The 16,136-nt window shown below is 40.6% G+C and overlaps 1 protein-coding gene across 13 annotated transcripts in view; it reads left to right on the plus strand.

The window, feature by feature from the left end:
• The window catches only part of MARK3 (microtubule affinity regulating kinase 3), a 111,669-nt gene that overhangs the window by 37,928 nt on the left and 57,605 nt on the right, over window positions 1–16,136 (plus strand). For all 13 annotated transcript variants that reach the window (XM_005695427.3, XM_005695429.3, XM_005695430.2 and 10 more), the window contains exon 3: window positions 5,065–5,118. In XM_005695427.3, the coding sequence (XP_005695484.2) occupies window positions 5,065–5,118 (54 nt within the window). The remainder of the gene's footprint in view (window positions 1–5,064; window positions 5,119–16,136) is intronic.

A 16,136-nucleotide genomic window follows, 5' to 3' on the forward strand; every position in this document is an offset into this window, starting at 1 on the left:
GGGGAGGCACCTGATCTGATAGGACTCGTGTGCTTCTAAGGGGCACCAGAGAGCTTGCTTGCTTTTCCCGCCTTGTAAGGGCGCAGTGAGAAGGCGAGCGTCTGCTCGCCACAGGAGCTGCCTGTGCTGGCGCCCTGGGGGCTGGCGTCCAGCCTCCCAAACTGTGAGAAAATACGTTTCTGCTCTTTAAGCCACCCTGTCTGTGGTTTTTTTGCTGTGGCAGCCTGAGCTGACTAATATGCCATTCTTCTGGATTACTGTGTCCTTTTAAAGGACTTGGGAGTCTTTTTTTCCCCTGCTGTTCTGGTGGCTGTGATGCTTTAACACCCGTCAGGATCAGGGTATAAGGCTCTTTTGACCAGTAGTTAACTGACAGGAACTGGAAGATAAGGATTTTTCTCCAGTGGGTGTTTGCCACAGGTTTGTTGGACTCTTGATTTGAGGAATGTTGACGGAAGCCTTTCTTACATGTGAGCTCTCTTTTATTCCTATTTTGTAATTTTCCACTTTGCTTTAGGCATCCGGGGAACAAATAGAATTTCCCGGAACTTTACACAGTGGCAGGGACACTTATGTTTCCTTGCCTAGTGAACCCCCATGGCTTTTGTTGTGCAGGCGTGAGCTCACTTGTGAGCACACCCGTGCACACACACCCTCTACAGCCTTGGGCGTGGCTGAGTGCTCTGCCAGGCCTGCGTCTTTCTCAGGCACCTAGTGATGCCCCGCTGTTGCCTCTTTCAGAGCTCAGAAGGTCGGAGCTCTTCTCCTGGCTCCAGCTCTGGCCCTAGGTTATTTTGGTGGTTGAGTCATCCCAGCAGGGAACTGGAAGGAAGAAGGGATTAGGAGCTTCCCCTTCAGCTTTCATTGCCACACATACACACATTGTGTTAAATGAGGACACTTGGTTTTGATAAAGCCTCTCTTCCACAGTGAGATTTAGCTGAATGCAACATATTTTGAACTGTTTTTGCTTTAGATACTATTTGAACAGCTGCTGCTGCTAAGTCACTTCAGTCGTGTCTGACTCTGTGCGACCCCATAGACGGCAGCCCACCAGGCTCCTCTGTCCCTGAGATTCTCCAGGCAAGAACACCGGAGTGGGTTACCATTTCCTTCTCCCATTTGAACAGCAGTACTTGAAAATGAAAATGTATACTAACAGAATCAGAATGGAATCTCTAGAAGGTGGATACTAAGCAGAGGCAGAAGAAATGAGTGAACAAGGGGCCTCCAAGCAGAATAGAGACTAAACTGGAAAGACAGCATTTATGTGGATTTGGGTGTGAGAAGAAGGAAGAAAGCAGGATTGTGGCCAGAACAGTGTTACCAAAGGGGTTCCTTTGGGAATGGGCAGATCCAAGTATACCACGTGAAATTACTTATGAAAGTAAAGTTTGTGGGGTTTTTTCGCCACGCCACATGGCATGTGGGATGTTATTACCCCGACCATGCCCCCTGCAGTGGACCACTAGACTGTTGAGGAAGTCCCTTGACTGTAACATAATGTAATTTTAAGACCACACTGATGTTTGCTAAAACATCAGAAACCCCTTTCTTCACTCTGTCTCCGTCTCTGATGTGTCTGCGGTTACTGATGCGAGTGTTCAGGGCCTTGGGTCACCACAGTAACCTCACTGACTGCTTCCTGTGCACAGGTTGTGTGCTGGGGCTATGCTAGGAGTCCTCTACCCAGCTGAGGCACACACAAGGTGGCCATCGTTTGCGTACGTGAGAAGCCAGTATTTCCTTTTGCTGTATTTAGTTTCCATCAAGAGTTAAATTTTCTGAATACAAAATTAGAATTTCGACTTTGCTTTTTCAGACATGTACACTCATTAACTCTCCCCTCCTCCATCAATTCTGATTTTTTTCCTCCCAGGCAAGGGGTGAAGGGGTGGTGGGTTTCTTCCACTCCAGGGTCAGACTCACTGGATGCCTTTCGTTAGCTCATTAGGAGGCTAATAGATTCCTAGGAAGTAATCAAATATATGGGCAGATGAAGGCTTTAAACCACGTTAAGCAGTTTTTTAAAAAAGCATTAATATGAGTAATACAGGGTTTTTGAAGTAGCAATGTGGACCCCTGTATGTGTTCTGAGATCCTTTTAATGGGAGTCTGCAAAATCAAAACTGTTTGGGTAACCATTAAGACATTATTTGCTTCTTTCATTCTTTTCCACAAGTGTAAAGTAGAATTTTCCAGAAGTGGTGTGACATGTGATTTAATAATTGACTGACTACAGGAGGTCATGTGAGAATTTTATTAAAATGTTATTTATATTAACATGCAGTGGACTTTTTCAGTTTTTTATTGTGATAACATGCACATAGTATAAAATGTATTAACTATTTTAAAATGTGTATTTCAGTCGTATTAAATACATCCATAATGTTGTGCAGCCATCACCACCATTTATCTCCTGAACTCTTCATCTTGTAAAACTGAAACTATATCCATTAAATTCGCCATTCCAGACTCTTCTCCCCAGCCCCTGGCATCCAACATTCTGCTTTCTATCTCTATGCTTTTGAATATTCTAGGAACCTCATATAAGTGCAAGTATACAGTATATGTCTTCTTGCTGTTGATGTTGTTTAGTCGCTAAGTTGTGTCCGACTCTTTGCTACCCCATGGACTGTAGCCCACCAGGCTCCTCTGTCCATGGAATTTCCCAAGCAGGAATACTGGAGAGGATTGCCAATTCTTTCTCCAGGGAATCTTCCTGATCCAGGGATCGAACACACATCTCCTGCAGCTCCTGCATTGCAGGTGGATTCTTTACTGCTGAGCCAGCGAGGAAGCCCAAATATTGATAGATACAACCTGTATTTGGTTCAGCATAATCTTTAAGAATATAAAAGGGACCAAAAAGTGCAAGAAATGTTGACAAAGAATCTTTGAATCTGTGTTCTGAGGGACATGTGGTAGGAACACAGCCTTGTCAGTTTGGGGTGAGATCATTTGTTGTTCTGGACCTCAGGTGTGAAGCTGGGTTAATTATGTATGTTCCCTAGTTCATGGTACAGCCTCTCTATTCACTTACGTCCCCTTCCATCCCCTGTCATCACCCCATCCCCGCTTCTCGCTGTCTGTAGCCCCTAGTTTTGGATATCCGTTGTTGTTCAGTTGCTAAGTCATGTCTTAACTCTTTGTGATCCTGTGGACTTCAGCTTGCCAGGCTTCCATGTCCTTCACTGTCACCCGGAGTTTGCTCAATTCATGTCTATAGAGTCGGTAGTGCCATCTAACCATCTCTTCCTCTGCCGCCCCCTTCTCGTCCTGCCCTCAGTCTTTCCCAGTATGAGGTTCTTTTCAAATGAGTCAGCTCTTTGCATCAGGTGTGCAAAGTATTGGAGCTTCAGCATCAGTTGTTCCAATGAATATTCAGGGTTGATTTCCTGTAGGATTGACTGGTTTGATCTCTTTGCTGTTCAAGGAACTCTCAAGAGTCTTCTCCAGCACCATAGTTCGAAAGCACCAGTTCTTTGGCGCTTAGCCTTCTTTATGTTCCAATTCTCACATCCCTACATGACTATCAGAGAAACCAGTTTTGACTATATGGACCTTTGTTGGTAAAGTGATGTCTCTACCTTGTAATTACTGTCTAGGTTTGTCATTGCTTTTCTTCCAAGGAGCAGGGGTCTTTTAGTTTCATGACTGCAGTCATCATCCACAGTGATTTTAGATCCCAGGAAAAGAAAATCTGTCCATGTTCACTTTTCCCATCTATTTGCAATGAAGTGATGCCATAATCTTAGCTTTTTGAATATTGAGTTTTAAGCCAGATTTTTCACTCTCCTCTTTCATCTTCATCAAGAGGCGCCTCTTCACTTTCTGACATTAGAATGGTATCATCTGAATTTCTGAGGTTGTTGATACTTCTCCTGGCAGTCTTGATCCCCCTTGTGATTGAGCCATCCCGGCATTTTACATGGTGTACTCTGCATATAAGTTAAATAAGCAGGGTGACAGTATATAGGCTGGGCATAATCCTTTCCCAGTTTTGAACCAGTTTATTGTTCCATGTTCCATTGTCTTGCCTCTTGACTTGCATACAGGTTCCTTAGGAGGCAGGTAAGGTGGTCTGGTTTTTCCATCTCTTCAAGAGTTTTCCACAGCTTGTTGTGATCCACACAGTTAAAGGCTTTGGTGTAGTTAGTAAAGCAGAAGTAGATGTTTTTCTGGAATTCTCTTGTTTTTTTCTATGAGCCAACGGATGTTGGCAATTTAATCTCTGGTTCCTCTGCCTTTTGTAAAGCCAGCTTAAACATCTGAAAGTTCTTGGTTCACATACTGTTGAAGCCTCACTTGGACAGTTTTGAGCATTACTTTGCTAGCGTGTGAGATGAGTGCAGTTGTGCGGCAGTTTCAACATTCTTTGCATTGCCTTTCTTTTGGATTGGAATGAAAACTGACCTTTTCTAGTCCCATGGCCACTGCTGAGTTTTCCAAATGTGCTGGCATATTGAGTGCAGCACTTTAATGGTATCATCTTTTAGGGTTTGAAATAGCTCAGCTGGAATTTGATTTGGATCCCAAATTAGATAAAAATGATGAATAATATTTTCATTATATAATCTCTCCCCCTTTTGGTGTGGTTTCTGGGAGATTTTTTCCCCCCTTGTCTATTTAAATGTAAAATGTTGTAGCCATATTTGTATGAAGCCCCTCTAGTCAATTATAAAATATTTATAAAATGTAAAATAATTGTAACTAGTTGAGTTTTAAGTTTTTAAGGTTTGTTTAAGTACTTGTTTGTTAACAATGTCTCATGTCTGGGTGTTTACAAAACTGTTACCAATTAATCTATGATTCCCAAATCCTTGGGCTTCCCTGGTGGCTCAGCTGGTGAACAATCTGCCTGCAGTGCAGGAGACCTGGATTCGATCCCTGGGTTGGGAAGATCACCTGGAGAACGGAAAGGCTACCCACTCCAGTATTCTGGCTTGGAGAATTCCATGGACTGTATAGTTCATGGAGTCACAAAGAGTTGGACATGAATGAGCAACTTTCACACCAGATTCTTAAAATCCTTAAATATTTATTAATTTATTTTTTTTCTAGGTTGCAATAAAAATAATCGACAAAACTCAGTTGAATCCAACAAGTCTACAAAAGGTAAGATTGGTCCAACAGCCAGTATTTTTTTAAAAAATGATTTTCAGTGCTAATTGCCATCTAATTTGTCCATTAATTACTTGTACTGATATTTTTATTGTGTTTAGTACATAGTAAAGCTTCCTCTTCCTCAGATGACTACTTTAATGTAATATTGTTTAAATGCAGTATTGTTCGATTTTTTTCCATCCTTTCCAGTTGAAGATAATGATTTTTAAATGTTCTTCATAGCACAAACTGAAGGCTGTACTTTCAAATTGAATTTTCTAAATATTGACTAGAATAGAACTATAAAAAAACAGAACGTATTTCCGTGTAGTCTGTCTTATGCAGAGTCACTCACCTTTACAGCTCATGCTGTGCTCTTTTTTCAAGTCAGCACTTGAGCTTTATAACGCTACGCGTCTACGTCTAATTAAGGAGTGATGATTAATTCATAGGAAAGGAAAAAAGTAAAACTGAATTGATAGTGGAAAACATGTTGTGATACACTGCTGCCATTTGCATTTTCTAGTGTGGCTCAGAAGTTCTCAGTGTGCTGCATGGTAAAATCACCTGGCCCTCTTTTCAAGCTCCTCACGGCCCATGGGAAGGTGCGCTTGCTCAGGCAGGGCCTGGTCATAGGTATTTCACTGGTGCATCAGTGAATGATTAGCACTCTGCATAAAAAGATTCTTCTAGTTCTTCTCAGTTTTGCAAAGCCTTTTTGCATTATTAGATTTCTAGACTTGGCCTGTGGTAGCTGGAAGGTACGGAGACCTAGACATAAGAACAGGAAGTCCTCTGCCACTTAACTGAATGTCTAACTTGACCTTGAGCAAGTCACTTAACTTTCTGACATTGGGTTTCTCATCTTTAAAAACAGAGATAATTTCACTAAGTGAAATAAGTCAATCAAAGACAAGTACCATATGATCTCACTTATATGTGGAATTTTAAAAACAAAACAGAAACAGACTTACAGAGAGCAAAACTGTTGGTTGCCAGAGGGAAATTGAGTGAAATAGGTAAGGAAGACTTAAGTGGTGAAAACTTCTAGTTATGAAGTAAACGAGTCATGGGGGTATAACATATAGCATAAGGAACGAAGTCGATAATGTTACAGTAATTTTTTATGGTGACAGGTGGTTATTGGACTTACCATGGTGATCATTTCACAATGTATTTGATTGTCAGGTCACTATGTTGTACACCTGAAGCAAACATAATGTATGTCAACTAAACTTCAACTGAAAATAAAAAATAACTAATTAAATGAAGGTTTAGTCTTTTCATGATGGATTATATCAATGAAATAACACATATAAAAGTTTTGTAAACTGCAAAGCAATGTGTAAGGTATTTTAAGTATAATGCCTTATGTACATTTCTAATGTAGTTCCAATGGTTATTTTCCATTTACATCATGATTTTGAAATCTTATCCTTGAGGGGTGGGGTAGAGGTTTAGGTGGGAAGAGAGGTAGATTTTATCTTGCACTGAAAATGTTATTTAAACGAGTGGTTCTGCAGGGCATAGTGGGGCTTAAGGATTTTCGGGGTGGCCTTGGAAGGATCCAGAAATTCTAGTTCTTTGTTCTGAAGATGAAATTATATCCCTTTCCTTAAACTTTCATTTCTTCATGTACCTAGGGACTTGGTGCTAATTAATAGGTAAGGGGTTATAAAAATTTGATACTCAGAACTAAAATTAGTATGTAAAGAGGTTTGCTGAGGATTCTAATGATGTTACAAATCTTGCATTGTTCAAGTGTACTTGTAAATAACTGGAATTCTGCCATTTTTCTAGGAAGAATTTTATCATAGTATTGAATTGATTGCGATTTTTGTTTCATGCTTGATTGCTTTTTTTCATTGGTTTTGGTCATAATTTTCAATTGCCACTATCTTTTTTATTATTATTTCAAATTACAGTTTGTCATATCACTATCAATTCAGTACATGACAGGCTGTCTGGTTAGCTTGATAGTGAGATGATGCAGATATGTTCAGCATTACTTTTGGCACATAAACAGTAGGTATGACTTTTAAGATTTGTTCGGTATAGCACAAGTGTGAACCATCCACAGAAGATTTATACTAGAGGAAGATCCATCCAAGCTAAATAATCTGAGGAGTGTAATGTTTTCAGCTTTAGGGCATTGTTTCAAACTGTAAATCCTGTGCTCATATTCTTTTCTTATAAATTAAAAGCATTCTATAAATACTTCCTTCAAAATTCTTTTTTGCTGAGTTCCTTTTCCGTGGAAAAGCGGCGGCAGAGTGGCACATATACCTGGCATCTTACGCCCCTGGAACAGTGGTTCTTGCATCTGGTTTCTTCCTCAGCGTCACTTACAGTTGCCATCACACCTGCGTCAGCACCACAGCTCTTTATATTGTGAGCTTAAACTCTGGAGCTTGCTGTGCAGCCTTAGGAGCCAATGTTTACATTAAGGAGCATTCTGTCAACAGTGTGTAATCTTTTTGTACTGCCACTGCCAAAACTATGTGGGCTGGCTCATTCAGGCAGTGTTTGAACACCGATGTTAAGATAGTTTAAAAGTGTTCACAGTATCCTAGCTCACACATAGATCATGTCTGATGAGCACAGATAAGCAATCCTGAGGTGATTGCGTGTTTGTAAACTGATATTATTTTCACCGACAAGTTCCTCATTTTTCCTTTTGATTTTTCCAGCCACTGAGTGAATAAATGTAGATTCTAGTAAGATATATCTCTCTCCATTCTTTTTTTGTACTTCTTAATTTCTGAGTACTATCCCTGAGACATTTTGCTGTTTATAAATGTCTTTTAGGTCAGCCTTTAAAGAAGTGTGTAACGTTGTGTACTTATAATGCTGTTGAAAACAATAGGAGCTTAAAAAATGTTAGTTTTCTTCCTGGTTTTGCAAAATCATTTTTAGCTTTGATTTGGTTACATGCTCTTGTTTTGTTTTGTGTGTCATTAAGAAGCAAGTTATGACTTTATTAAGACATGCCAGTACACTAAGTGTAACCCATCTAAAGTTATTTTCTTTTCTAATCTTGGAGTAGTACTAACAAAAAGAGAGGGAGTATAGAGTCATGGGTGGGAAAATGGTGAAGCCAGACTACATGGATTCAAGTTTAGGCTTCAGCCTAGCCTGGCTTTGTGACACGTCACCTCCCTGGATCTTCATTTCCCTGTTTTTAAAATGGAAATAATAACATTATCTCTAGGGCTGTGGTGAGAATTAAATAAGTTAACATTGAAAAGCCTATAGAAGAGCTGAGTGTAGTTCTTGGCATATGCTAAGGACTGAGTGTTATTATTGTGTATCCTGCTGAATATTGATTTTTCGGGAGAGTAGATTTTCTTTTCTTTTTTTTTTGGAGTGTAGTTGACTTACAGTGTTGTTTTAGTTGCAGTGTACAGCAGAGTGAATCAGTTATACATATATATGTATCTATCCTCTCTCTCTTTAAAATTCTTTTCCCAGAGATATTTTTGTTTGTTTCTTTAATTTTACCCTCACAGGAAGTAGGTAAAGCTTAAGAATTGAATTGTAGGTTCTGACTTGGGTCTCATAGGACCTATTTGCTATAGACTACTTCTGATAATGGCTTAAATTTAGTATAAAGTACTATAGTAGTTTGCTCAAGCTGCTATAATAAAATACTGTAGACTGGGTGGCTTTATTTCACAAATTGTGTTTATTTCACACAGTTCTAGAGGCTGGGAAGTCCAAAATCAGGGTTGCTGGCATGGTCGGGTTCTGGTGAGAGCTTTCTTTTTGGATTGCAGAGAGCTGCCATCTCACTGTGTCTTCACAGCAAAGTGGGGGGAAGGTGTGTGAGCACGTGTGCATGCTCTCTGATGTCTCTGCTTAAAAGGGCACTAATCCCATCGTAAGGAAACACCCTCATGACCTCATCTAAACCGACTTAATTCCTGGATGCCCCGTCTCCACATATCACATTGTGGAACAGTTTCATGAGGTAAGCTGTTATTCAGGAGAGAGAGGCCAGGAGGTAAAGTAACCTGCCCAGAGTCCCCTAACTGATAGATGTGCGAGCAGTCATTTTATGATGGGTGGAGTCAGCGTGGAGTCGAACGTTAGTGAACTCTTAAGTGAAAGCGTGTTTAGCAAGTTTAGGTAACAGAGCATTTGCTGCGAGCAGTGTCCTTGGGTCCTTCGTTGGGTAGGATTTCATCGTCCTCAGATGCTAGAGTGTGTGCTTCCTGTGTCCGCACATACAGAGGCTTTTCACATTAACTAGCCTGATGGATATCTTTTCCTCTTCATACTCTGTTAGGTGAGTATTACTGCCGTCTTGATTTTCCATTGAGGAGACAGGCTGAAAAGTTAATACAGTCTAGCTCTCCAGTTCGTAGAGGGTAGAGCAAAGATGTAGATCTCAGTCCAGCTCCACAGCATGGACTCACTGCGTTTCCTTACGCTACCCTCCTGTGATTAAATCTCCCTCGCTGAGGTGGGGACTAACCTGAGACTTGTTCTGTAGTGGTGGTGAAGAAGTTAGTTAATAATTTCAAGTTTGAAGAAATATTTCAAGTACATAAGAAAAGAAAGCCTTGTTCCCCACCTCCCCTTCTGAACTTTGCATAACTCATGTCTTAATGCAAATTTGTTTACTTACTCCTTCACTTAACAAGCACTTAACTAGTAAATGCCTGCTGTGTGCCAGGCACTATTCTAAGTATTGAGGATAAACATTGAACCAAATGAACTTCTGGCTTTTGTGGACTTGACATCATAGTAGGGGAGCAGCAGTGAACAGATACATGGTGTCACGTCATGTCAGTGCCGTAAAGAAAAACAGAGCAAGATGTATTAACTGTATTTTCCTGATTTTTATATTCTCAATGCTCTGGCTGATCTGGGAGAGAGTACTCCCAGAATTTGCCAGCTCCTGGAAATAGAAAACTGCTGCCCCATGCTCCAACCACACCCTCTGCTTGATCTTAAACTCCAGGAGGCAGTTATTTCTCTGCCCTGCAGGTACTGGGCACCTAACAACTATACTTAGACCTGAGATCTGCTGAAATGATCCAAAGGAACCAGTCCTCAGCCTGCTCACCCTGCCTGGACTTGCCTTTCCTGTGGAAACCAGGATAAAAACTTGCCCATGCTTTCCCCTTGCTCTTTCTGCCTCCTGACCCATCCTGGTGCTCCCTCACAAGGCCCTGGATGGCACTGTGTGCCCCCTTTTTGGGAACTCTAAGTAACCATCCTTTTAGTGGTAGTCTTCTCCTAACCTCTTGGCTCACCATACCTGAATAATAACTTACATATTAAGATACAGGGTGAGGAGATAGTGTTCAAGGAATGTGTAGGGGTGTCCTCTTAGCAATTCATTTAAGAAACTTTATTGTTCTTCTGAACCAAGCCTTGTGATAAGAAGTCAGACAAGTGCAATGGACTCTGGGTGAACCCATGTTCACCAGTAAAATTTTACCTAGGCCTTAAGGATCTAAATATTTTTCAGTAAGTAAAGAAGCATGGAAAGACATTTTCAGTCCTCATTGCAATGTTGACATGGAGGTCCTCATTGAGCATTTGTGGAGGATTGCACAGACAATTTGAGGAGCAGCAACAGCAACGGGCTACAGAGGCCTGTAAGTATGCAGGGCCATGTAAGGCCCTGAGCCAGAGGCTGTATCAGGCCGAACTGGGAGCCTCAAATGCCCTGGCTCTTTAAGGAACACTCATCTGTGTGTAATAAACTTTTTGGTGGTTCCCTAACCTTCCCCTGGGTTCTTCTGACTGAGATAGTGTTATTTTAGAAATAGTCTTGGGACTTAGCTGGTGGTCCAGTGGTTAAGAATCCACCTTGCAATACAGAGGATGCAGGTTTGATCCTTGGTCAGAGAACTAAGATCTCACATGCTGCGGAGCAACTAAACCTACGTCCCACAACTGCTGAACCTGGAGTGCCACAACTCAAGAGTCCATGCGCCGCAACAAAAGATCCTGCTTGCCGTAACTAAGACTCAACACGGCCCAAAAAAAAAAAAAAAAAGGCTTCTTGATCACCATACTGTGACATCAATATAAGCAGTCCGTCATCTTTTTCTTAAACTGGAACCATTTAGTTAAAAACAAGAACTATGTAAATTAATGAAATAATTGATTTTTTTCCCTTAGTATATGTTTGTGAAAGCTGGTTAGCCAGCTTTAGCGTTTCCATGGTGGCTCAGTGGTAAAGAATCTGCCTGCAGTGCAGGAGACCTGGGTCGGGAAGATCCCCTGGAGCAGGGCATGGCACCCCACTGCAGTATTCTTGCCTGAAGACTCCCATAGACAGAGGACCCTGGTGGGCTACAGTCCATAGGGTTGCAAAGAGTTGGACATGACTGAAGCAAGTGACTCACCACTTAAGCAGCTTTAAATACGTAGAGAGATGGAGGCATTCTTATTCCTGTGCCTCTCTGTTCCAGTGTTGATGACTCCGGTTATTGACCAGATTTTTTTCTTTTCTAGTTAAACATCTGTCGTCTAGAAACATGTACAGCACTGTTCTCTATTCTTTCATACAGAGCTGTGGTGGATATGGCAATCCAAAAAGGAAAAAACCCAAACCCTACTAGTGCAATATAACCACCTATTTTGAGTCTTATTGGTCCCATCTACAGAGTAAACACTGAGCCTCTTGGGCTAACTACAGGACTTGCCCTCAACACAGGGCTAGTTTATTCCATATCTATATTTGATTCTTTTTCTTATCTGAATTTATCTGATTTTTGCTAAAAACCAGTTAATTGGTTTCCTGCTGTAATTCCAGTCTGCTGAGGGTTTTTTTGAAAAATTAGTGTTTTGTATTACCTGTCATTTCTATTCTGGTGCTCTGTGCTTTGGACAAGGATGTCTTTGTCCAGTTAAAGATCTGACAGGGCAGAGACAGAGCCCTTAATGGAGAATCCATGTGTTAGTTGGTCTTGCTGACCCAGGAAAACATTTTTTCAGTAAGATTCAAGCACCATTCTTCAATCCAGACTATTAGAAAAGGAGATCCCTGTGTTTAAAAAATATTGATCAAAATTACAGAAGAAAAAGAAGAATGAACCTTAAATTCAAGTATGTGCAAATTATGAGAATTCCCTGGTGTTCCATTGGTTAGAACTCTTGCCTTCCACTGCAGGGGGCATGGGTTTAGTCCCTGGTCAGGGAACTGACACCCTGAGTAACAGGGCAGTTCAGTGCAGTCGCTCAGTTGTGTCCGACTCTTTGCGACTCCATGGACTGCAGCACACCAGGCCTCCCTGTCCATCACCAGCTCCCGGAGTTCACTCAAACTCATGCCCATCAAGTTTGTGATGCCGTCCAACCATCTCATCCTTTGTCCCCTTCTCCTGCCTTCAGTCTTCCCCAGCATCAGGGTCTTTTCCAATGAGTCAATTCTTCACATCAGGTGGCTGAAGTATTGGAGTTTCAGCTTCAGCATCAGTCCTTTCAGTGAATAATCAGGACTGATTTCCTTTAGGACTGACTAGTTTGATCTCCTTGCAGTCCAAGGGACTCTCAAGAATCTTCAACGCCACAGTTAGAAAGCATCAGTTCTTCAGTTTTCAGCTTTCTTTGTAACACAGTGCAACCAAAGAGAAAGTACGTGTAAGATACATACCAGTTTACTGAATGATTATTGACATATTAACTGTAGCTTCCTTTTATCAGCGTATTTCTGGGAAATTCTGCTTACACCCACTCAAGTCTGTTTTCTTAAGTCGGGTTTTTTTTTTTGCCACTATAATGCTTAGAGGTCTGTAAGTGACCTTTTCTTGGCATCCCAGGAAATCTTAGTTGTGGGACAAACCAAAGAACTGTATATTTGGAAGCAGAGAGCACCGGTTCATGCTTTTCATATAGTCTACAATGTAATTTACTTTTACTGTTAACCACGCTAGGTTATTTGGAGTACCTTTGCTTCAGTCTCCTTAGGCCAGTCTTTTTTAACCCTTGCTGTGCATTAGAATCATCTCTCGTGGAAGCCTCTGGCTCAACGGGTAAAGAATCAGCCTGCCATGCAGGAGACACAGGAGATGTGGGTTCGACCCCTGGGTCGGAAAGATCCTGGAGGAGGGCATGGTGACCCACTTCAGTGTTCTTGCCTGGAAAATCCCACGGACAGAGTAGCTTGGAGGGCTACAGTCCATGGGGTCACAGTGAGTCTGACATGACTGGGTGACTGAACACACAGTGGAGTTTTAGGGAAACAAAAGGCCCATGTTTTCTTCAGATTACTCCACCCCCTGGAGGTGCCGACTGGTTGGGTCTAGGGTGAGGCAGAGGGATCTGGGTGCACATCTCAGATGAGAATGGATCCCAGACTTCTTTGGTTCCCTGCAGGATTCTTAACTTCTCTCCTGTTTCTGAGGGTGCCCTTTGTTAAAGGTGACCCCTTCCTCCAGTGGTTTAAGTCTTGTAGGCTGGTGCCACTACCAGTGCTGAATATCTCCTCCCTCTCAAACTCTTCCTAACCAAATTTCTGGATTTCTTGCCCATCTGGTGAAGCCCAGGTCATTGTTGGAATCTTTTTCATCAAGCAGCTCTGTTCATCTTTTCCTTTCTTAATAGCTTCCTCTTTCCATATTGACTTGTAAGAGGCTAAGTAGCTCAGGTCACTAACAAAAAGAGTTGTTAGAGTTGTGGATTTTTTTTAAATTCATTTTTTAAAATTGAAGTATAGTTACTTATGATATAAGTTAAAGGTGTACAATATAGCAATACACAGTTTTTAAAGTTTATACTCCCTTTACATTATTATAAAATATTGGTTATAGTGCCTGTGTTGTACAGTAACCCTTGTAGCTTATTTCATACCTAATAGTTTGTACCTCTTACTTCCCTGCCCACTCCCCTCCCCCCATTGGTAACCACTAGTTTGTATCAGTGAGTCTGCTTCTGTTATATCCAGTTCGGTGTATTTTTAAGATTCCCCATTTGAGTGATACACAATATGTCTTTGACTTCTTTAACTTAACATAATGCCCTCCAGGTCCATTCATGTTACTGGGATTGCAAAGTTTCATTCATTTTTATGGCTGAGGAGTAGTCTGTGTATACACACACACCACATCTTTATCCATTCATCTGTTGATGGACATTTGGGTTGCCCCCATATCTTGACAGATGTAAATAATGCTGTTGTGAACACTGGAGTGCATGTATCTTTTTGAATTAATGTTTTGAGGTTTTTAAAAATACGTACCCAGTGATGGAATTGGTTGTATATAGTTCTGTTTTTAGTTTTTTGAGAAACTCCATAGTTTTCCATAATGGCTGTACCAATTTACATTCCCATCAATAGTGTGTGACGGTTCTCTTTTCTCTTTCCTCCACATCCTGACCAACATTGATCTTTGTGTTGTTTTTGGTAGTAACCATTCTGACAGATATGAGGTAATCATTGTGGTTTTGATTTGCATTTCCTTGATGATAAGTGATATTGAGCATCTTTTCATGTGCCTTTTGGCCGTCTGCATTTCCTCTTTGGGAAAACACCTATTTAGTTCTTCTGCCCATTATTTGAGTTTGTTTTTTTGATGCTGTATAATATGTGCTGTTCATATATATTGGACATTGGTTCTTTATTGGTTATATCATGAGCAAATGATTCCTCCCATTCAGTAGGGTGCCTTTCCGTTCCGTCAGTAGTTGCCTTTGCTCTGTAAGAGCTTTCAGGGGCAATTAGGTCCCATTTGTCTGTTTTTGCTTTTGTCTCCTTTACTTTAGGAGAAGTCCCAAAAAATACTGTGATTTATGTCAGAGTGTTCTAGGAGGTTTATAGTATCCAGTCTTAAATTTCGGTCTTTAACCCATTTTGAATTTATTTTTTGTATATAGTTTTGGAGAATGTTCTGATTTCATTCTTCATTCAAACTGTAGCTGTCCAGTTTTCCCAGCACTAGTTATCAAAGAGACTGCCTTTTCTCTATTGTGGATTCTTACCTTGTTTGTCATACATTAACTGACTATAAGTGTGGGGGTTTATTTTTGGGCTCTCTATCTTGTTCCATTTATCTATGTTTATTTCTGTGCCAGTGCGATCCTGCTTTGATTACTGTAGCTTTGTAATATAGTCTGAAGTCAAGGAGTGTGATTCCTCCAGCTCTGTTCTTTCTCAAGATTGTTTTGGCTATATGAGGTCTTTTGTATCTCCATGCAGATTTTAAAGTTATTTTTTCTATTCTTTGAAAAACACCATTGGTATTTTAATAGAGATTTCATTGAATCTGTATATTGCCTTGGTCAGTATGGACATTTTAACAACATTGATTCCTTAGAGCACTCCATCTGAAAGCAGCAGAATACACATTCTCTTCAAGTGTACATAGAACATTTTCTAGAATAGATCGCATGCTGGGCAACGAAACAAGCCCTGGCAAATTTAGGAAAATGTAAATCATATCAAATGTCTTTTCTGACTGCAACACTGTGAGACTAGAAGTCAACTACAAGAACAAAAAAAAACCTACCAAAAAAACACAAAACACTTGGAGGCTGAACAATGTGGATCACTAAACCAGTGGATTCCCGAAGAAATCAGATAGGGGAAAAAAAATACCTAGAGCCCTATTATTTACAATGGAGGATCTGCATTCGGATCAGTGTAATGAATCAGGTACAGGATACAAACTTTTACAAACAGGATGTGGTAAATGAAATCTAAGACAAACCCTTCTTCATCTTAGTATTTAAAATACTGAGAATTAAAATATATGTATATTGTTAGATTTCAAAAGTGGTCATAGAAGTGAGAGAAAATATAGCTTCAGTGTTGCTGGTGCTTTAGAGGGAAAATTTCAATTTATTGCCTGACTTATTTTCACTTTGGTAGGAGGCTTAGAGTAGATTTTGAATTGAGGATATTAGAATTTATTTTTAATTGTACCAGTGGTTCATTGTGCTATTTAGAAAAGTCACTGAAAAACCAAGTATATTAACACATTATTGACTGGGAATGTACTAATACGTCTTTTGTTACCTGAAGGTTATTGACCAGAGACGTATTAATGCGTTTTTAGAGAATGGTGCCGTTA

This window comes from Capra hircus, chromosome 21 (genome assembly GCF_001704415.2).
Source record: "Capra hircus breed San Clemente chromosome 21, ASM170441v1, whole genome shotgun sequence".
NCBI classification, from domain to species: Eukaryota; Metazoa; Chordata; class Mammalia; order Artiodactyla; family Bovidae; genus Capra; species Capra hircus.